At 40.2% G+C, this 23,653-nt stretch overlaps 1 protein-coding gene and 3 long non-coding RNA genes across 4 annotated transcripts; 1 reads left to right on the top strand and 3 right to left on the bottom strand.

Annotated features, from left to right (window-relative positions):
• The first annotated feature begins 18,205 nt into the window (after window positions 1-18,205).
• Window positions 18,206-19,499, top strand: LOC124266327. Its single transcript, XR_006895737.1, has 2 exons — window positions 18,206-18,311; window positions 19,323-19,499. It is a non-coding gene; the product is annotated as an uncharacterized LOC124266327 (long non-coding RNA).
• Window positions 19,500-19,894: 395 nt separating this feature from the next.
• Window positions 19,895-20,811, bottom strand: LOC124266328. Its single transcript, XR_006895738.1, has 3 exons — window positions 20,710-20,811; window positions 20,228-20,399; window positions 19,895-19,957 (listed from the first exon to the last, which is right to left on the bottom strand). It is a non-coding gene; the product is annotated as an uncharacterized LOC124266328 (long non-coding RNA).
• A 5-nt stretch (window positions 20,812-20,816) lies between these two features.
• Window positions 20,817-22,013, bottom strand: LOC124266333. The gene is made up of 5 exons (XM_046701136.1): window positions 21,758-22,013; window positions 21,492-21,559; window positions 21,183-21,369; window positions 20,895-20,952; window positions 20,817-20,847 (listed from the first exon to the last, which is right to left on the bottom strand). Exons 1-5 carry the CDS (start codon window positions 21,927-21,929, stop codon window positions 20,817-20,819), a joined length of 516 nt encoding a protein of 171 aa, XP_046557092.1. The 5' UTR covers window positions 21,930-22,013.
• A 157-nt stretch (window positions 22,014-22,170) lies between these two features.
• On the bottom strand, window positions 22,171-22,737 carry LOC124266329. The gene is made up of 3 exons (XR_006895740.1): window positions 22,680-22,737; window positions 22,348-22,472; window positions 22,171-22,218 (listed from the first exon to the last, which is right to left on the bottom strand). It is a non-coding gene; the product is annotated as an uncharacterized LOC124266329 (long non-coding RNA).
• Window positions 22,738-23,653: the final 916 nt, after the last annotated feature.

Genomic DNA, 23,653 nt, shown 5'->3' on the forward strand with positions numbered 1-23,653 from the left:
GCACGCACACACACGCGCACGCACGCACGCACGCACGCACGCACACACACGCACGCACGCACGCACACACACACTTGTAGATGCGCATGCAGATTTTATTCACATTACGGGTCGGTAAAGAAAGTATTTTGTTAGCAACTACTAGAATGCCGATCGAACAATTTGACACACACACACACACTTGTAGATGCGCATGCAGATTTTATTCACATAAAGGGTTCGTAAAGAAAGTATTTTGTTAGCAACTACTAGAATGCCGATCAAACAATTTCATATAACAAGGGCGGATACATTTTTTTTTGAGAAAGGGTGGGGTAGGGTGGGGGATGCACACTATTGAGAAAAGGAGGGGTGCACACTTCATTTTCACCCGAGTTTCAATGGTCATTTAACAAACTTTCAGCACAAAGGGGTGGGGGGTGCGCACCTCTGCACCACCTCTGGATGCGCCTACTGAGTCAAAAAAGAAACTTCACATTCTTTCTTCAGGTCACTATAAAAGAACAAGAGATGGTCAGATGGTTAAATTGTTATTATTTCATTGCTGAGATCTGTGTGATGTACTCGATACACTGACAGTGCCATAATCAGTTCCATTAGGCTACACCGCCGTTCCAAAACATGGGTATACAGAATGTCAAGTCACAAGAATAAAAATGCGAAATTTCTCAGTTCAATATCGTGTATGGCCGCCCCGCGCATTCACCACTGCCAAACACTGTCTCCTCATCGACTGCCTGATGCTTGTGAACACGTGGTTGGGGATTCTGCGCCATTGCTCTTGCAAGGCAGCGCCAAGTTCCTGCAAATTCTGAGGTTGGTTCCTAAGACCACGAAGCCTTCTCCCAAGTGCATCCCAAACGTGCTCTATTGGATTAAGGTCAGGGGACCTCGATGGCCAGTCCATGACGTTGATTCCAGCGTTTTGAAGGAAATTTCGTGTCAACATCGCGGTATGCGGCCGAGCATTATCATGCTGGAACTGTAGACCTGGGCCATGAGCTGCCATGAAAGGAACGAGTTCAGGGGTGAGCACCTGGTCGCGGTAAGCAGCAGCTGTGAGGTTTCCACGGATGACCAGAAGTAGGGTAGGGTTGTTCCCACAGAAAGCACCCCACACCATGCAACTTCCGCCCCCGAATCTGTCGACTTCCTGTACACAACATTGGGCATACCGTTCACGACGTCGTCTCCAGACTCTATGCCTGCCGTCCTCGAATCTGAGAGTAAAACTGGATTCATCGCTAAAGACGACTCGATTCCAGTCTCTCTGGGTCCATCGGAGGTGACGTAGGACGATTTGACGGTCTTCTGCTCGTGACGTCACACGTGGACGACCCGACCTTGGGCGATCAGAAATGGTGCCAGTTTGTTGTAAACGACCTCGCAAGTCATACACAGTACGACGGCTGCATCCCATTGCTCTTGCGACGTCAATAACTGTTCTTCCCGCTTGTAACATGCCAACGGCACGTTCACGTTGCACATTTGACAATCGTGGCATTTCAAGTACCGTTAGAACTGTGGTTTAAAAGTGTCTTTTCAATTCTTGAGGCCAATGGAAACACGTGCTTATGAAGAAAACTTCGATGCGAAGATCACGTGATCGACTGCACGTGCAAAACCTGATTTGGCACTAACGTCATTTGCACGACGACTTGATAGGTTTGAGTGGGTTTTGCTAACGTGTTTCTAGAGTCGAATGATAGGGATCCCATTTCGGATACATAGATGTATAATCAGAGAAAAATTATTCATTATTTTTCAAATTACATTTTGTGAAGTTTCTTTTTGGACTCAGTAAATAAGCACTGTAAACAAAGCATGGCCGTCGTCTCGCATCTATGACGTCACAGCCCGACTTCGCCCAAAGCTGGGATTACAATATGCTAACCCGTTGAAATGAAAGCACATGACCATTTTGAGTTTGTGAATGTATCACTATTTTGACGCTTATAACATATTTCATGAAGTTGTGAATCTATATATCTCCTTTAAAACATTTAATACTGATCCCACTGAAATACCCTTTAAATCTATGAAATCTTAATTTAAAATGTTACCACTTTCAGGTTCCACTGCTTAAGGGGTGTTTGTTTGAAAAAAATTAAAATACAAAAATGGAAATAATGCATAGAAAATAAATGGCTTTCCTTCACAAATTTCCTTCACAAATCGCCCGCATATATTTTGAGAGGAGTTTGACACAAAGACGCACAATGTTTATGTCTTGTTTGTGACCTTGTAGGTTCTGATTGCTGACTGCGCTTCCCGAATATCATACAGCCGTCAGTCATTCGAACCAATCTGTATCCGTTTCCTTGACAATCAAAACATGTGATAATTTTGCCCAGATAAACCACATTTAATTTATTCAAGTACCTTTATTAATTTACATCTCACGTAATTTCCTTATAAACATTTTTCTTATTGTTGATGAGTGTTTTTATATCGTTTTGAAGCGGCAAGTGTATGTGTGTTTTACTTAAATCATGAGTCTCTTACTTGTTTCTCCAGCCTTTTAGGATGGAGCCCAAATTTCCTTTTAGATAACAAGATATGATAAGAAACTGTGCAATGGTTCTTTAACATTCACCCTTTCTACAGTCTTACATTACATTTGTGACGTCATTCCATTGTTTGCTCATTCCATTTCTTTTCGGGAATGGAGCGATGTGTACCAGTTTCAAATTAAAGCCTTCATTTTGTCATTTTGACATTTAATTTTGATAACAGAAATATCCCCAGTTCTTTGAATGTAATTTAAGCAGGGTAATATCCTCGTAACTCTGCATTCCTTAAAACAATGTGCCTCGGCTCCATTATTTTTAAGGAATGGAGAGTTACTCGGACATTACCCTCTACAAAACACCATTGTGTGGGAATTTGGCATGTTGAACTTGCAGCTGTCTCGAGAGTAAAGCTTTGCCCTTTCCTAGTCATTGTCCAGTCGTCACTTTACAGCTGTGTCGTACTTCGGATATTTCGACGTATTTGTTCACTTGTCGAACTGGATGAAACTCGAGATTAGGGAAGTACGTTAGCTCTTGTGTCCGTATTTGGCTTGTGTGAGATCGAAAGCAAAGAAATATTCGCTTTATCTACACCCCGCCTAACATCCATACTCCAGCAATATAGTCTGTAAATAATCCCGTCTGGACCAGACATTCAAATGATGACACCGTGAACAGAGATCTACGCAGCTGGGAAGCGATGATATGTGTTTAACGGTCAACCGATCCCGTTAGTCGCCTCTAACGACAAGCATGGGTTCCTGAAGACCAATTCTAACTCAGATCTTTACAGGTTGTTCGGGAGCATTTCCTGATCTGCAAATAGGAATACGCTTTCCTGTAAGGAGCGTAGCTACCATTATAAAAAAAGCCCGGGCTTACACACGGTTGTTGCTAAAAGGTTAGGCAAGCCTTCAATACTATCTAAATATAAAGCTTTGCAACCTATCGGGCTTACACGAAAATATTGGCCTGCTACGCGCCTACCTATGTTCATGAAATTTTGAAATTAACTCAATCAAATCTGTGATAAGATAATAGCAGTGGCTAAGATGCTAGCCAAGTTTTAAATATATTAAGCATTTCTGAAGGTGCCGATCTTCACCCGGACCAATGCTTGGTTTAAACGGTTCCAGGTTCATCTTTTGTAACAGTTGGTAAGAGATCATGAATTGTATCAATACGTTAGTTACAAGTTTGGGTATTTGTCACACATTGAATTATCACCGGTTACATCAGTAGGTTGTTAACGTTCCTGAAACTGGGTAAACTATGTTCCAGGTAATGTGGAGGATGGATTATTCTGTTGCTAGGCGATCTGTTTACAGGATCTTTGCTGTGTAGTTGATATCTCAGGTTCTGTCTTTGATCATAAATGCTTTTATTTGCTTCATGAATATTTGTATCACATTTCTACTTGCGTCGATTTTTTTTGAATATTTGAAGCTTTCAGATTTTAGCCTTTTTCAATGTTAATATTGTTAGATGAAAACGTACTGGCTAGCGAACAGTTGGTGGTTTATTTGGTGGTTTATTTCAGAAAAGTAAGTAATTATAGACCATAGGCCCAGGTTACACTTTGAGAATTACAGAGTGAGAAAGTATGTTATAATGAAGACTGTCTCAGTAACATAGCTTGATATATATATGCTGATAAATGTTTTTATAAATGTTATCGAGAAAGAGGTTATCGCCGCGTACCAGTTATGGCCAATACATCAGTATCACACGTGCGCAGTTCCCATCAGTTACAGGGGGCGGTGGGGTAGCCTAGTGGTTAAAGCGTTCGCGCCTCACGCCGAAGGCCCGGATTCGATTCCCCACATGTTTCATTAATTTAACGCACGGCTGAGTCATTTTGTAAATACCGCTAAAATAGTTTAATTGGGTTTCATGTGTACGACATGTGTTGTGTCACGAAATGTGCCAATGTTTAACATACCTTTAGGCTTTGAATGTACCGTTACAAATCTGACCAACAGACGTTCACAATTCAAAATGTCTAAAGCTTTGGATATACTCAAATCATTTCTTTAACCGGAACCTTAGAAGCCTAACAGATGGATTTCATGTATTTTCTGCTTTTTGCAGGATGTTTTATGAATGTTAAAAATATATAAAACCATTTGCATAAAACTATCTTCCACAGAAGCTAAGCATCTGCTTTATCATTTTCCGAAAGCTATAAATCTTTGTATGATGAGAAATGTTGCTACTTATCTAATATAACACGCCATTGCAGATACACAGTCGTGGCTATCCTGGGAAACATTGGGTGTAAAGGGGAATAGCTGTTAAACTGACATGAATGGATGACTGAAAATCAGAAATGACACCAGGTGTTCGTGAAACAAATGTGTTTGCTCTGTGCTGTTATACATGTTGTATTAAACACTGTCATGTCACGTCATAAGTGTGCTCTACTACATTAATACTGTGTGCCCGAATTATTGAATAAATTCAGTTTGCTCGGATTTGAGGTGTTGGGTATTCTATTACAGATAAAGTACAACTATAATTAAAGTCCCATTTATATGACTTACATAGCCTAAGGATAAGAGGGGAGGGAGGGAGGGAAGCGAGGGAGAGAGAGGGAGGGGAAAGGGATGTGTTAGGATGGGGAAGAGGGAGGGAGGTGGAAGGGAGGAGGGAGAGAGGAGAAAGAGGAGGGAAAGGTGGGAGAGAGAGGCAAGAGAAGAGGGGGAGGAGAGAGGAGGGAGGGAGGGAGAGAATAGGGAGAGAGATGTGCAAGAGAGCGGGGGAGAGAGGAGGAGGCAAGAAGAGAGAGAGAGGAGGAAGGAGGAGGGAGGAGGGAGAGGGTGGAAAGAGGAGGAGGAGGGAGAGGAGAGGGAGGAGAGGAGAGGAGGAGGAGAGAGTGAGAGGATGGGAGGAGGGAGGAGGGTGGAGAGAGAGAGAGGGAGAGAGAGAGGTGGTACGAGGGGAGAGAGAGAGGAGGAGAGAGAGGGAGATGTGCAAGAGAGAGGAGGAGGAGAGAGAGGAGGAGAGAGATATGCAAGAGAGAGGAGAGAGAGGAGGAGGGAGGAGTGCAAGAGAGAGGAGGAGATGTGCAAGAGAGAGGGGAGAGAGGAGGGAGGAGAGATGCAAGAGAGAGAGAGATGCAAGAGAGAGGGAGAGGGAGATGCAAGAGAGAGAGGGAGAGAGAGAGGAGGAGGGAGATGTGCAGAGAGGGGAGGAGGGAGATGTGGAAGAGAGAGGGGAGAGAGGAGGAGGGGATGTGCAAGAGAGAGGAGAGGAGGAGAGAGATGTGCAAGAGAGAGAGAGAGAGAGAGGAGGAGGGAGAGAGAGAGAGAGGAGGAGAGAGAGAGGGAGGGAGATGCAAGAGAGAGGGAGGAGGATGCAAGAGAGGGAGAGAGGAGGGGAGAGATGTACAAAGAGAGAGAGGAGAGAGAGGAGGAGGAGATGCAAGAGAGAGGGAGAGAGGAGGAGGGAGATGCAAGAGAGAGGAGGAGGAGAGAGGAGGAGGAGATGTGCAAGAGAGAGAGAGAGAGGAGGAGATGCAAGAGAGAGAGGGAGGAGAGGCAAGAGAGAAGAGAGAGAAAGAGAGACAAGAGAGAGAAGGAGAGAGAGGGAGATGTGCAAGAGAGAGAGGAGGGAGATGCAAGAGAGAGGGGAGAGAGAGGAGGGAGATGTGCAAGAGAGGAGAGGAGAGAGGAGGAGGAGACAAGAGAAAGAGGAGAGAGAGAGGAGGGAGATGTGCAAGAGAGAGGAGAGAGAGGAGGAGGAGACAAGAGAGAGAGGGGGAGAGAGAGGGAGGAGGGAGATGTGCAAGAGAGAGAGAGAGAGAGAGAGAGGGAGGGAGATGTGCAAGAGAGAGAGGGGAAGGAGATGTGCCAGAGAGAGAGGGGAGAGAGAGGGGAGATGTGTAAGAGAGAGAAGGGGAGAGAGAGTGTATTTTTCACATGGTGTATTTTTCACTGTTTCAATCACATTTTGTAAATATAGCAAATTGACTAAAATGTCCGCGTCACAATATCACTGCAAAGTGATGGGACAACAAACAAACAAACAGTCGGGTTTATATATATATATAAGCGACAAAACCCCACAAGACATAGACGAGGCCAAGCCGAGACAATTTACAACTTTTAGAATGTAGTTTAGTCACAGAATGTAGTTGACCAATGGTTAAATGGTAGTCACAGCATCGGAAATGAAAGATAATGTAAATAAATAATAAATCCAATGGTTAAATGGTATGAGTATCGCAAGCAATCAACAGATATGCCTGGATCACAAGGAAGTATAAAGCTGTCTGTTGAGTGGAGTTAAATGTCACTATGATGGAGAACATGGGTCTTTAGTCTTGATTTGAATTTCTCCCTGAGATCAACTCTGATGGAAGTGAGTTCCAGAGGATAGGGGCGGTGCTGGAGAAGGAAATAGCCAAATAATATAATTTTGGTCACAGATCCCCTGGAGTTCTGGAAAGAGTTCAGATAGATAGTCAGGGCTGGTGTTATGGGAGGCGATATGTGATACAGAAGCTTGAACTCTATTCTAGCTTTTAGCAACAAATAATAATATAACATCAGTCTAAAGGGCATAAAGGGGCGATGGGGTAGCGTTCGCTAGCGTTCGCTCCTCACGTTGAAGACTGGGTTCGATTCCCCACATGGGTACAATGTGAAGCCCATTTCCTGTGTCCCCGCCATGATATTGCTGGAATATTGCTAAAAGCGGCGTTTAACCACCCAAGTGATACGTTTCCGTGAATGCTTACAAACGCATGTGTACATTTAGATCAGTTGTCCAAAATAACACCACAGGTAGCAACATTAATCTATAAGACACATCATTGCCCTGCCTATTCGATGTGGCTTGGAACTGTCAATCTGCATTTTCACACAGTTTCAAAGAAACGCATATTTCCTAAACTGCTTTGCTCTTTGCATTAATCTTCACTTTTAATTCCAGCAGGACTTTGGAGCACAAACACGACAGGCATAGAACAGTTACTGATCTACATTTAAGCCTTGATGAAGTGCTAATAGCACCTTTGGATTCATTTAATGTGTTATATTCGTGGTTTTAATCGGGTTTTTTTCATACATTTCATTTTTAGTGTATTTAACCAGTGTCACTTTGGGATGTATGTTGTGGCTTTCCGTTGGTATATTCAGTGTTCATTTGCTTTAATGATTAATGGTATCAAGGCTTAACATTATTATTGTTTTTAACTGATACGATTCATATAGATTGCTTTATATTTCACGTTAATTGAATTTAGTATGCATTGATGTGGCTCCTATTTGTCCACAATCAATGATAGAAATTCTTAAATGACAATACAAGTTTACCAAACAGAAAAAGAAAAAAAGAACGGATGTTCCTGAATTTGAAACCTGCCAACAGGGAAGTCTGCCAACTCGATCCCCCGAGACATGTTGTAGTCACTTTTGACTTGAAAGCAATACAGTCCTTGACGTCTGCTTTTACGCAGTTCCCTTGCGAGACTTCGGAGATTTTTTTAATAGTTCACATTCCATTTATATGTTAACAAATGTAGAAATAGAAGTCAGTTGCTCCCTTTACTTCACAGGTCACGGGCCTATAGGTCTTTGAATGGCACTTACAAGTGATATAAGGAAGAGAGTTTCGTGGATATGAACCTTTGTATAATGAAGAACACTTGGAAACTTTGTATTCTTCATGACAAAGAAGTTGACATCCATTAAACTCTCTTCCTCATAGGGTTTGTAGGGTAGCCTAGTGGTTAAAGCGTTCGCTCATCACGCCAATTACCGGCTTCGACTCACCACAGGGGTACAATGTGTGAAGCGTATTTCTTGTGTTCCCCCACCGTGATATTGTTGGAACATTGCTAAAAGCGGCGTAAAACCATACACACTCACTCACGTCTTCGTGGGCATAAAACTAATATTTAGCTGAGCAGGCGTTAAACAAAACAATCAAACAAACAAAACCGACATATGATCATGTGACTCCCGTCGGGGAATAACAAGTGCCGTATATCTGTACAGAATGAAAGGGAGCAGGCATCTGCGGCGTAAAACGCACTCATTCACACTTTTCAAGTGAACATTTGACTTGCTGTTTATGTGATGGTCTAATCCTGTAAGGCACCATCTCGTGAACACCTGGTGTCATCATTATTAGATATTCTTTCATAGACGAATACTTACGTTATATCGTAATCGTTCACATAACTCTGCTTTCATCAAATAGTTGATTTGTGAAATCAGGGTATTTAACGAATGCTACTTTAGTAACAACAGCAAATTCGGGTTATAACTATTTATTACATATTGGTTGTTAATATACAGCATATGGCAGTCGCAAAATCCAGTGCACTTTGTGTAAGGGAGGCAAAGGATGAAGTTCTTGAAGAAAAATTAGTGCTGGTAGCTTGGGTAGTGCTTGAAGCCACGGACATGCATGCAGCTGCGGTAGGGATAATGTATATATAGCCAAGGTAGAGCTTGAAGCCTAAGTAGTTCATATAGCGAAGGAAGAGGTTAAAGTCAAAATAGTTCATTTGGCGAATGTAGTGCTTGAAGTTAAAATAGTTCATTTGGCGAATGTAGAGCTTGAAATCAAAGCATTTTATCTAGCGAAGGTAGAGCTTGAAGCCAAATTAGTTCATCTAGCGAAGGCAGTGTTTGATAAGGTAATGTGTGAAGACAAAGGAGTACAAAGATGAAGATAGTATATGAAACTTAGCATAATTCTGCATCTAACCCCCGTGTTTTAGCAACATCCATATCCCCTTATTTCTAAGGTAGGTAGAAAGTCTCAAATGGATCAAATTCATGTCAAACACTTCACAGGAAATGACCTGTCTCTCTCCTACCGTTAACCCCTTTCCCATAGCAATTTTGTTTTTGTAGAACCTGATCCAGAATGCTCTAAACTTAATGCAGGATACAATGTTCCTTTCATATTTGACACGACACCCTTGTATCTTCCAGTAAGTGTTTCTACCACCTCCAATACATATTTTATCCGGAGACCTGTCAGAATACTCATATTCTCCAAAATGTACATTAGCATCATGGCATGTTTTGACTTTAAATATTAGTGTTTTGTCCACAAACACCTTCTTCAGTTCTGTCTGTGTCAGCTCGATGTATTCCCTGCGCATGCGTGTTTCAGGGGTGATCTTAAGCAGCCAAGGTCCTGAAATGTAATTCAGATGTTGACCAATATCTGTTACAATCTGTCGGCTTGGTCGGCACTAAGCAAAATTCCAGATATATGGGGGCGGTCTGTAAATAATCGAGTCTGAACCAGACCAGGGATAAACAGCATGAGCATCGATGTACGCAGAGGGGATATGGTGACATGTGTCAACCAAGTCAGCGACGTCCATACGAAACATCCGCACAAACACATCCACAGAGCAGCACACCCATAATTTTCGCATGTGCATCGACGGTTCTGGATGGTAAGCATGCATTTCACTCTGAGGTATGGTCTGTCATCTAACCACCATTACACGACTTGCTCAACGTCATCAACAAACCGGGGTTGCTGCTGATCGTTCCCGTACCGGACGGCCACGAGTGACAACTCATGCGTAAGATCGGTTCATCCGGGTCCCTCATCTAAGGAACCGAACTGAAGCAGCAACAGTAACAGCAGCCTTAGTTCATGGCTCAAGGGGAGCAGTGTCCAGCGATACGATTAGGCGTCGTCTTCGGGCTGCTGGAATCCCCTGCCGACGGCCATATGTGGGGCCAATTTTGACACGTCAACAACGCCAGCGACGTTTACAGCCCTCACACAACAAGGGTGTCGATGGATTATCTGGCTCAGAACAACATTAACATACTTCCATGGCCGTCTCTTTCCCCGGATATGGCTCCCATTGAACATTCTGGGACGAAATTGGACGGAGCATTGCTGCAGGTATGCAGCCACTCACACTTGCACAGTTGGAACAGAGATTGGTGTTTGAGTGGAACCACTTGCCTCAGGCATTCTTTCAGACACTAGTGAACTCAATGAGGCGACGTTGCAAGCCTGTGCTCAAGCTCAAGGTGGCTATACGCACTACTAAAGAGACTGTCACTTTTCGCGTTCAAGGGTATCTCCATTTGACGGACTGTGATCAATTTGAACTTATTGCAATTCAATGTCAACAGCAACTTTCAGCTGTTAAACTGGTGGTATTTTCTATAGAATTAATGATTAGACATAATTTTGGTTGTCCTCTATTTAAAAAAAAGCCAGCGTTTCGTTTGCTGTTCAGTACATGTCTTAGACAACTGGTGGACAAAGTACGAACATGTTTATGTGCATGTAACTTTCGGATACTTGATAAGTATAGCAGTAAATGATATCAAATCAAATGTAAGGGAACATACACCTATAGCTAATATAATCAGCTTTGTTACTTACCCTTATTCTTACCTATGCATTTGAGACCGCTGTGACTCCAGCTGAAGTCCTTGAGGCATGTTGTTTCAGCAGTAATAGTTTCAGAACCCATATAACCATGATGGCACCTGTACTTCCAGACACTTCCAACAGCCCTACCTGTACCGTTGACAGAGGCGTTGTCGATAGGTGGAGGTTTGTCTGGACAACCGTAAGCTGGAATGGGAACTTTGGTTATCAAAGCCTTAAGGAATCTTCTTTCTGGTACTGAGTTTCTGATTTCTGATACTCACACATAAATGCACATATGTTATGCCCAAAGAGGATTTATCTGATGCTTGGTTGGTTTGTTGTTTAACACCTCAGCACTATTCCAACTATATGCTGGCGGTCTGTAAATAATCGAGTTTGGACCAGACAATCCTGTGATCAACATCATGAGCTCCAATCTGAGCAACTGGCATATGATGACATGTGTGAAGCAACACCACGCGTTAGTAGCCATAAAGCCCAGTAGGAGAGGCTGCAGTGTTCCGGACTCGGTAGTCACGGATGTTGTTCTCGTCGTCCTGATCAGTTGCAGATTCAAAATGCGAATCTTATGAATACCATAATTATATTCTGTATACTATTATGGTGAGTGGGTGAGTGACTATGATTTTACGCCGCTTTTAGCAATATTCTAGAAATATCATGGCGGGGCACACAAGAAATGGGCTTCACACATTCTATCCATGTTGGGAATCGAACCCGGAGCATCAGCGTGACGAACGAAAGCCTTAACCACTAGGCTACCCCACTATATTGTTATGGAACATATGTAGGCGAATGTAAATGAGGAAGATATACAGCTATTCGTCTTCACGTCATACTGACCTGAACAGTGGAGTAAAGGATGACCCCATAATAAGTTTCGAAGGCATTTGGTTTTGGCGGTATTCGTGAAAGTAGATTTGTCACGGTAACCACGGTGACACTTGTATGACCTGACGCTCCCAACCACCCGACTTCCCGGTCTCACTTTGGCATTTTCAACATGTGGAAGTTGCTTAGGGCACATTCGAGCTGAAATACGATGATAAGCATGGCTAGATACCATCTGACATTCTCCAAATGGACGCATGTATATTGTCACAGAATTGTTCAAATAACATTGAGACATGCGAGTCGATACAGAAGTAATCCAGCACTGATTGACCTTGTCCCGCATCTCTTTCAAACCTGAGACTGAAAACAATGTACTGTCATCTTTGGGTGGGTGAGTAAGTGAGTGAGTGAGTGAGTGAGTGAGTGTGAGAGAGACAGAGAGAGTAAGATGAATTAGAATTGAAGATATATCAGGGTAACCTTGATGACACGAGTACGTGCGAATACTCCCAACAAGCCGACGTCCGTCAGTGACCTTGGCATTTTAGAGAGACGAGGGCTGACTAGGACAACTGGGTCTTATTGGTTTATTTGCTGGAAAAGTAACGTTGATCATTACACACATACAGACTGAATTTTCTTCAGTATACATACTTGAAACAGGACGTTTAGCATTGTATAAAATCTTCGAGCACGAGAATGTGACGGATAAACCAAAAACCCGACATTGAACGAATTTGAAATTCCTTCCAACGAATAAGTGATCCTGACATACCAAAGAAGCGCTATATGTCACTGTGTACGTTAACATCTATATAGCTTATGTTTTTGAAATCCACTCCTAACACAAGCCCCCCAAACTCCCAAGTCATCAGTATCTTGTCGCATTATTCAGAATATCCTTCAGTTAAATAGGAATATCTGGCATTTAATATACTTTAGACCGCCGGCATACATCTGTGATATCGCTGGTTGAAAAAAAATCAACTTTTGCCCACAGTAAAACAAAGCATAGCCCAGGTCTGAAGGAGGAACTTTGAATTATTATTAAACCTGTACACACGAAACAATAAACACCGAGATATCCATACGGTGTGAACATGTATACAGTGAATCACCGTCAATCAAACCACATTATTGGCCAGTGAGAAAGTCAGGCGGTGTTCAACCTTTTCGACTTGCCAAATATTACTCACAGAGAATAGCGCGGCCATATTGTATTTTTTATTGTATATTTTACTGTTCAGTGCCATGTCCATGAAAAAATGTATCTGTCACAGGGAGATCTAGTACCTTCAATTGAAACAATTTCTATTTTTGAAATCGTGTATGGATGTTTCTGATTCTTGTACTGGAGTACTAGTGGTGGTGTAATTACCACGGTAATGAATGTTACTTGACATCTCAGCTGCGGGTATGGTGTAGAAATAATACCAGGTCTTAAAGTAGATTTGTCACGGTAACCACGGTGACACTTGTATGACCTGACGCTCCCAACCACCCGACTTCCCGGTCTCACTTTGGCATTTTCAACAAGTGGAAGCTGCTTAGGGCACATTCGAGCTGAAATACGATGATAAGCATGGCTAGATACCATCTGACATTTTCCAAATGGACGCATGTATATTGTCACAGAATTGTTCGAATAACATTGAGACATGCGAGTCGATACAGAAGTAATCCAGCACTAACTGACCTTGTCACACATCTCTTTTTTAAACTTGAGACTGAAAATAATGTACTGTCACCTTTGGGTGGGTGAGTGAGTGAGTGTGAGTGTGAGAGTGAGTGAGTGTGAGAGTGAGTGAGTGTGAGAGTGTGAGTGAGTGTGAGTGAGTGAGAGAGAGAAAGTATGTGTGTGTGTGTGTGTGTGTAATACATATAGTGCTACAGAGTGTTTCAGTTACTACATTAACGACCTGAAGAAGGTGGTACAGAATTTACCTGCTGAAAACGTTTGCCAAATATATTCATATCTAAAAGAAGATGAGGATGAAATACGTTTAGCAAACGTTTTTGAGCATGTACATTCTGTACCTGCTTCTTCAGGCCGCTTATGCAGTAACTGACACAGGCTGTAATACTATGACGTCACATCGGAACCATTGACATCATAATGCGTATTGCAACAGAGGTATGCACACAAAATCATTTTTTGCCATTCAATTTTGGTGTATATTTATGAATAAAATATGATTCTTTCAAGAGTAAAACATTATCATTGCTATGATTCAGTTTCTCTATCATGAGACATGGTGTATGACGGACAGACATTTCTAGTGAGATTTCGTACCGTTCGAAATATGTGAAAACAGTCTCGACATTTGCATCATGTTCGATCCCTGTTGAAACAGTTGAGACATGGGCGTATATATTTCCATCAATTTGAAACCCTGTATAAAACATTCTACATAAAATCTTTATACTAAAGCATCATACATGGAAATACTGCATGTTATGACCACACATTCCGAACATTTTCCATAGGTGATAATCTATGGACATAGAATTCATCAATTCCAAACCATATTTCAAACCCGATGGAATATATTAAAATGCAGTATTTTCATGCAGTGTCAAGCATGTGATAAGTGTACAGCTCACTCTCTCCTCCCGTTGCTTCTGATAATACTGACCAGAACATTTCAGTGCAACACGACTCCAGGTGAGGTTTCCAAGGCATGTTGTATTTGCAGTGACGTCATGAACAATTTTGCCATAGTAACCTTGGTGACACGTGTACGTGCGAATACTGCCAACAAGCTGACTTCCGTCACTGACCTTGGCGTTTTTGACAAATGAAAGTTGTCTTGGACATTTCAGAACTGGAACAGAAATATGTAAAGAAATAAAGAATACACAGCTTCATAGTAGAATCCAGTTCATCTTCACATAGTAGCGTGAATATATATTTACTGGATACATACGACTATGCAATGAGAACCTTCGAGATCAACGTGACTCCAAGTAAGGTTTCCAAGGCACGCGGTGTTAGATATCACCTCAATTAGGGGATAACTGTACTGTGTTTGACGGAATTGGGGACGTATACCGGTGGTTATATAGCTGCAAATTTAGTTATATCGGCGACGCGCAGTACAGTTATCCCCATTCTAATTCAACTCGTTTTTTCGCTGTTTTTTTCGTGAAAGAAATTCATTATTTAAACCAGGTCAAAGTTCCTCTAGGTCAAAGGTTAATCATATCACTCCTTGAACTTACACCATCGCCAGAAAAAGAAGTTCCCTTTTAAAACTACACACGTTTATTATGTGCACACGGACTAAATCTGACAATGATGAATAGATCATATTATTATAGCTAAAATTATGACGTAATTTTGATGAAACTGCCCTCTAGTTACAGAAATGAGCGGCCCGCTGATTCCTCAACTATGGGCCATTATCAGTTCTGTTGTCAAATGACACAGCGGTGACGTCACGCTCCATAATGACGTCATGAATCTTGTTTCATGATCTAACAGTGTTGGGTCAACAGCCCGTTGCGAGTAAGTTGTTTCAATTTAAAATTAAATTTATGATACTGTTTTGTCTTTTTGAACACAAATTCCATCCATTTTAGCTGGACAGGAGAGTTAATTGACCTATGGCATCTGCAAATGACAATGTCCTGCAAAGGAGCGTTATCCCAATAGTTTAGGGATAAATTCAAAGTTTTTGGTGAATCGGTTTTCAAATTATATGGTCGGAATTTTACAGCATTTACCAATCAGAACTCATGTTACATAATAAGTTGAATTAGAATGGAAGATATATCAGGGTAACCTTGATGACACGAGTACGTTCGAATACTCCCAACAAGCCGACGTCCGTCAGTGACCTTGGCATTTTTGAGAGACGAGGGCTGACTAGGACAACTGGGTCTTATTGGTTTATTTGCTGGAAAAGTAACGTTGATCATTACACACATACAGACTGATTTTTTTTCAGTATACATACTTGAAACAGGACGTTTAGCATTGTATAAAATCTTCGAGCATGAGTATGTGACGGATAAATCAAAACCCGACATTGAACGAATTTGAAATTCCTTCCAACGAATAAGTGATCCAGACATACCAAAGAAGCGCTATATGTCACTGTGTACGTTAACATCTATATAGCTTATGTTTTTGAAATCCACTCCTAACACAAGCCCCCCAAACTCCCAAGTCATCATTATCTTGTCGCATTATTCAGAATATCCTTCAGTTAAATAGGAATATCTGGCATTTAATATACTTTAGACCGCCGGCTTACATCTGTGATATCGCTGGTTGAAAAAATCAACTTTTGCACACAGTAAAACAAAGCATAGCCCAGGTCTGAAGGAGGAACTTATGAATTATTATTAAACCTGTACACATGAAACAATAAACACCGAGATATCCATACAGTGTGAACATGTATACAGTGAATCACCGTCAATCAAACCACATTATTGGCCAGTGAGAAAGTCAGGCGGTGTAGAACCTATTCGACTTGCCAAATATTACTCACAGAGAATAAGCGTGGCCATATTGTATTTTTATTGTTTATTTTACTGTTCAATGCCATGTCCATGAAAAATGTATCTGTCACAGGGAGATCTAGTACCTTCAATTGAAACAATTTCTATTTTGAAATGGTGTATGGATGTTTCTGTTTCTAGTACTGGAGTACTAGTGGTTATGTAATTACCACTGTAAAGTATGTTACTTGACATCTCAGTTGCCGGTATGGTGTAGAAATAATACCAGGTCTTAATTTAGGTGGATGAGTGGTCTTGTGGTTTAGTCGGAATAATTTACTGTAAAGTTGTACCCTTTAGTATGAAAGCTAGGGACGGTTCGAATTTAAGATTTCCGCTTCATTATGATTTTTTTCCACTTAAAGGGCAAGTGTACACGAAAAAATCATTTTGTTTCTTACATGAATCAAAATTCAGTTTTAGAATTATTACTTATTCATTTTGGATATATGCACTCATCTTTTCATATTAATAGTTTGAACCTGAAAATACGTGTGAAAATGGTGCGCCGTTATGAAGCATTCGATTTCAGAGCGAAACAGGCCTGAGTTACCCCCTTAGATATGACGTAATTGGTGTCACTCTAACTGGTAGCTTGTCTTAATCTGACGTGAAAGACATCCAGTACCAGTTTACTGTCACAAACAACATGGCCTCGGATTCGTCGTCTGATTGCGAAGAATTTTCACTGAATCAAGAAAAACGTCCAACCATATTCCTTTGAACCGACAAGGGCTAATTTCCCAGACTTCAAAGTAAAGACGAGATACGATCAAGTGCATGATGTGGAACCCAGTGAAGACCTTTGTCTTCAAACATTGTGTCGTCAAGCGCAGAGTCCGATTCATCGAGACCACCGTGGTAAGATCATAATATTACTTCTATCTAAATAATGTACATTTCAAAATATAAACTTATTTGTAGTGATGCTTGCTATGCCTGATAACCAGCACTCTTCGTTTGCTTTTCGCTCTGGTCCATCCCCCGTCACAGTGTCAGTGTCATCAAATATGCTTGTCCAAACAATAATTGAAGATAACACTTACATCTAACTTCACAGGGAGTTTTCACTAGATTGTAGTATTATTGTCGTTTTCCTTGAGTAAAGTTCGCTTTATCTTCCCCAAACACGTACGTAGTTCTGGGTTCGTTTCCAACAACGCAGTCATTACCGTGGGCACGTAATACCGGAAATATGTTTACAACGTTGACAAATCAGACAAATAAATACTCTTGTATTATGTGAACACCATGTCTGATTATAAAGAATATGCATTGTATATGTTGCTTTGTGTTTGCAATGTGTTTTCATAATTTGGTGGTTACATTAATTTCTGTGAAATCGGGTGTGTGAAACCGCAGCACATCAATTTTCCGGTTTACCGTGTTTTCTAACCAAAACCAGGATCAAAGAACGACAGTGAACGAACTTTAGTTTACAGATAATGTATATTTTTTCCATATCTACTATCACTGATTAAAAACAAGTTGCTACATCCAGTATACGTTATCGACATCTTATCTGAGTAACACGAAAATAGGGACACTGCACTGACAGTGACATGTTTTGTTTGTAAACCGGTACATTCATTGATCAATGGTTATAAGTTTTTCTGACCTTTGACTGTTAATGAGAAAAATTGTAGTAGCTCTTGGAAACTGTTGAAAAAGTTCTTCATTCAAATATGTTATGATATGATATGAAACACACACACACACATACAATAAATATAAATGCAAATATGAATTTATACTGCAGGAAAAAACGGCTTCTTCATGAGTATACAAGTCAATTGATTTTTCAAAGTAAAATTACTACTCATTCGATAATGTTACAGGTGCACTTGTGGTCACTGCGTTCACATGCAGTCTGAAGTAGAGGAGCTATGTTGTCAGGATGTTGCTCCAATCAGGGAAAAGCTTGATACATCAAATCACAACTGCATTACTTCTCACCCCTGGCCTCCATGACGTATCACTGAGCAAGTATAGTATGGAGGCATACTACAATGAATTCATTGACAGCAGTGGCCCCATAGGTGATGATGAACCAATACACAAGTAATATACCGAAATATGCTTATAATTTCTAAAATTATTATTTGCATTACTAAAACAAGATACAGACCATGTATTTGTAGATGAATTTGAAAAGAGCAATATTTTTCCATTTCCATAATATTGTATATCCAGAGAAATGATACAAGAAAAGTAGTACCTCATAAGCCTTATACAGGTAAATCATGCTATGCTTTTGTTACTGGAGCCTTCATTTAACTGTTTTAGTGTATTAATAATTTGAACGCCCCATTTATTTCTCATAATAGGTTCTAACTCATGGGAAATGTGAATATCCTGAAGACAGATTACTGAGCAATTCCTTTCCGCCAGATGTTCATAATTTCTTTCCGTTTCTGTTTTTCGGCAATGGCCCTACAGTTAACAGAGGCTATTTTAATATTACTACTCATTAAAATCATGTAATTGGTACATAGTTAAATGGATGTAAGTTGAGATGAGATGACCTGATATGCTGGATTTTGCAATATAAGAAAAAAACAGGAAAGTAAACAAGTGTATAAAAGCAACAATTGCTACCGGATTGGTGTACCAAACCATCTGAGGATGTGTAGTACTGGATGAAAATATGCCCTACACAATAGACCTAGTTGGAAGATCAACCCTACACAATAATCACAGGCCCTCGTGTCTTTGCGAGGATTAAAGATGTTAAAAAACATAAAACATTTGAGGTGACCCCGACTTGAAATGCTTCACAGTACAATATAATTTGACCTGTTGTTAATGTAATGAATGAAGTTATTGATGAACTTTATCCCTCTTGTCATCTACCATATTTTCTTCCTCCAAAGTGACACCACCCTCTCATCAGACATGACACTATCAAACAGACACATTCTTGAAATACACAAAAACCTCCCCACTAACTAGAACCATAAACCCCATACTCTTTATCCAAATGGATGTAGTATTTCTCGAAATTTTAAAAAGTTCAGCATGTTGAAATGAAGACAATGTATGTGTACTTAAAATCATATTCATATTTTTCAGAATCTATCGACATCTGGCCTACAGAAGATTTACATACTGGATTTGGCAGAAATTGGGAAAAAATCATCGCAAGGTGATTCCTTCTTGTGTTGTCCATGTTATACGTGCAACATTTCCATCAGATGTATATACTGGATTTCTTTATTCTCACTAGAATAAATATTGTTTTAATGGAAACGTGTTTTATGGTTTCTGACAACGATTTGTTTTTCCCGTTTCTTTCCGTGAGTTTCAGTCATGCAGGGTGGCTGATGTTCATTTAGGGAGTTGTCAGCAAGGGCACAACTTGGAAATTCTGTTCGAATGTCGGACACCTCCTGTAACAGCTCGCCAATATATTCTGAAAAAGTAAATACCAAATATACATTACCGGCTACATGTCGTCATTGTCATAAAAGAAAAAGTCCATCATTGCGCATTATATCTGTGTATAATAGCAAAAGTTGAACAATGTCATGAAAGTTGCATATCACTAATATCATACCATATGTTGGATTTGTTTTGATAGGTTTAGCAGTAGCCTCCCAGTTTCTGCTCTTAGGATATGAGACACTCCATTTCTCTTCTCCTGTGTTTTGGTGTGTGCTTTCAGTCGTGTTCCATTCTCATTGAAGTGGAGGGCAGACATCAACAACCTGTTACAATATTATTATTGTTAAAACAGTAATTTCACCACTGACTGTTTTATATGATGGCATACACAAAATATAACTGTAGTTAACAATAAAAGAAATTCAAAATTCTGATTGCAGGACCGAGACCATGGTATGCTCTATTATTGTCTCTGAGTGGGTTACTAAAATAAGTAAATCCTATCAAAAATGTGAGGCAAACTGGTTATGGCTAATTGTTATCCAGTGAAAAAACAATTGAACAGTTTTCTTTGATAGTAAGTTGGTACATACCTTGCCTTCATACCATTGTAATGATAATGGTAGAACTTTGGAGCGAAGTGACATATGACACTATGAAATCCTTCAAGGTATGATGTCTGCCCATGAGGTGACAGTTTGGCTACATCTTTCAGGAGATATCTGGACTTTAAGATGCTTTCTATCTCCTTGTGAGCTCGTGTTCCTGAAGAATAAATTCATGTTTTAATATATTTTATAAAATGAATGCCATTTTTGTCTTCATTATCAGTGATGAACATGTCTAATCACAGAGCCATATTTGATTTTGTGAGTGGTCAGTTGTACTCAGGGAGCTGACTGAGTGGGCGAGATCAAGAAAATGGAAAGATGGGTGTGGGTTTGTAACAAACCAATGATGATGCTTAGTGTGATAATCATTACAATTTTTACAAAAAACTTCAAGTTTGAATGTCAGGCTGCATATGAAAATGTAATATCATACATTATGAAGTTGCTTGGTTAATTTTACATACCAGCAGGAATCCAAATTCTATCTTGAATTTCTCCATGCATACAAGATGGAAAGGTTTCACTGTGACCACTATGTATGTTAGCTAAGTGGTTGCCAATCGACAACCACTTAGCCAAGCACCTCCTCAGCATTGCCATGGCTGGTGGCAGCACACCAGTACATATGATTGGAAATGGGTGTGCCCACAGGCTGATTATTTCCAGGCCTTTCTTCTTGCTTACATTTTGAAGTTTCTTGTAAATACCTGAAAACATCAAATGCGGCTGGTACAATGGATCATCACTTGTTAGAAAAAGTTATTGAAGTAAACTTACCTCGGAGTGTGTTTGTTAAGGTTAAGGTGATTTAATATATTTGTCGAATAATATTTAATTTATATTCCACTTTCTGAAAAGCATTTTCATGCCATAACTGTGTCAATGACACTAAATATTAAGTCTAATCACGATATGATGGGTCTTAAAAACTATTCACCTTTAGCAACATGCCATACATCAAACCAATGTTTAATGCCACCTTTCTCCCTCTTTATATAAGCTTTTACTTGAATGTGTCGGTCTGTTATTATGTCTGAAACATTTACTCTGGCATTCTCAAGATGTGCAAGGCCCCTTTTCAATCCTTCAAGTTCCATGGCATTCGAATTGGCCACTTCATTTGACTGAAACAGAGCAATGTAAATTAAGTCATTAAGTCATCAGAAAGTATTACTGTACACAACTGAGCATGTTCACTCTTATGCTGTGCATGTCATTTTATGTTATGACAGGATTGTATTCTTACCTGCACCAACTGGATGTCCAAAACTTGATGTGTGTCCACATCGATCAATGTATAGCTTCCATACTTAGCTGTAATACATAAACACATACATACTATATACAATTGACACAACGTTTCTTCCAAGACATGCTCATGTTAAATATATCAAATACAGTGAAACATTTCTATTTCATAATGGTTTTCAGCCAATTCTTCTTACTATTCCCAGTTACACATGAAATTTATAAGCCAAATAACTTATTGAAGCCAAACTAGTGTGGACATACCTGTATGTCCAGGTGAGCAACACCTTGCATCCCCTGCCAGACGTACAGATTTCTCTTTCCTATCAGCTAATAGCTGAGTTTGGTGTTTTGACCACACCCTTGAAATAGCTGGGACTATGTAGCTTCTCTGGAGTTTATGAAATGTTGACATGCTTATATTGTACATGTTCATAGTTGAATAGCTCCTTAGAGCCTTTGCTGGGCAAAGACTACTAAAGAAAACAGCACAAGCTATGGCTAAATTGCCAAGTGGCAATTGTTTATTGTGATGGCTGACTATTCCAGAAGTATGCATGCTCTTGGTGTCTGAGGCACTGTACCTGCACTGTCACCAGACTACCACAGATATGATAAATTTTGGCTCTGCATGAATAAAAGCAGAATTTGCAAAACATGAAAAGTGACAGCAAATTGATTCAAACACCAGGAACTTTGTTTCTTCCATATGGTTGTTCAGGGACCTGAAATGTGAATTAACAACTGTCAAAATCACATAGAAAATTGTACATGTTACATCAGTGCGATCACAATTATTACACGTTATATGGCAGATATGACATAAATTGGGAATTGGCACATTTAATACAGACTCTGGCTGGGATTGAGATTCTTCGAACTTGATCTGACTTGAATGTGGATTGTAATCTTCATCAGTGTCATTTCCATCATCAGTTGTGTCAGGCATATTGTTCTTGCTGTCAGCATCACCTGGTGCCTGGGTAACAATGTGATCAATTTGCATAAATAGTATTAGGGCTGTAAGTGCATACACTAATGCTCAGTTACTACCAGATATTTACATCAAAATCAATTCTGTTACAATATCACTAAAACATAACATAATGTACATGTTTCAATACAGAACAATATTTACTGGATGTAGATTTTGAATGAGTAGTTATTGTAAACATGTTATTGTTACCTCATATTGTGTAGCACGGTCGCATGTATCTGGTGTACACTGGACAGCAATTGTGCACCCAAGATGTGTTCATGCTCTTCTGGGTACCAGTCGACATCAAGGAGGGTGTCACACACTGACAGGACTTACTCCGACACTACACATTTGGAAGATACAAAAACAAACATTCAAAAATTGTAAAAATATGCAAAATAATTTTCATTAATTAAAATTTGTCAGTAAGTGTTGTCTTATTACCCTAACTTTTCTGTATTTTTAAAAGCACGGTCTATAAGGAAAGTCAGATTTAAATATTGTATTAATTAACATGCGAAATAACATACAGGTAATTTTGTTCTTTTTATTTTATATCTTTATTAATGTTCTTACCGAAATGAGTTGGTTTGTGTCTGTTCCCACGTCAACTGTCTCAGTAGTAGAAGATGTACGTGAGTGGATGTTGACAGCTTCGTTTTCCTCCACACTGACTGCCCTCCGGCATCGAGGGGAACTGGTATTGGTAAACACTACCCCCAGTCGTGAATGAGAACGGCTACAAATTTCAAAGAAAAGCATTCGATGACGTTATTCACACCCCTAAAAAAATTCCACAAAATGGTTCCGATTCAAAATCACAAAACCAAGCACAATACTTTAGCTCAACGATCAGCTGATCACCGAGGATCGATGTCATTTGAAACCAGGAAGTGAACGAGACGCACATCTAATTAGCTACCGAAACTATGAATAAATACTTATTTTATTTTATATATATAAACTACAGTCTTATAAACTAGGGTAGCATGTTTACATTATTTTGGTATTTACTTACTTACCAGAGTTCCCTCGACTTTACGTCGTTTGTTTACAAAACTGACCAGTCGGGCTCTTGATGAGAGTGCTGTCCCTTGACCTCATTACCATACAAGGATGGAACCGCATCGGGGCGTAGTTGTTTCCGATCAGCTGACTGACTGAGAGTCGTCGATCGCGAC

This window comes from Haliotis rubra, unplaced genomic scaffold (assembly GCF_003918875.1).
Source record: "Haliotis rubra isolate DU_JTF1 unplaced genomic scaffold, ASM391887v1 Scf1249, whole genome shotgun sequence".
Lineage (NCBI taxonomy): Eukaryota > Metazoa > Mollusca > Gastropoda > Lepetellida > Haliotidae > Haliotis > Haliotis rubra.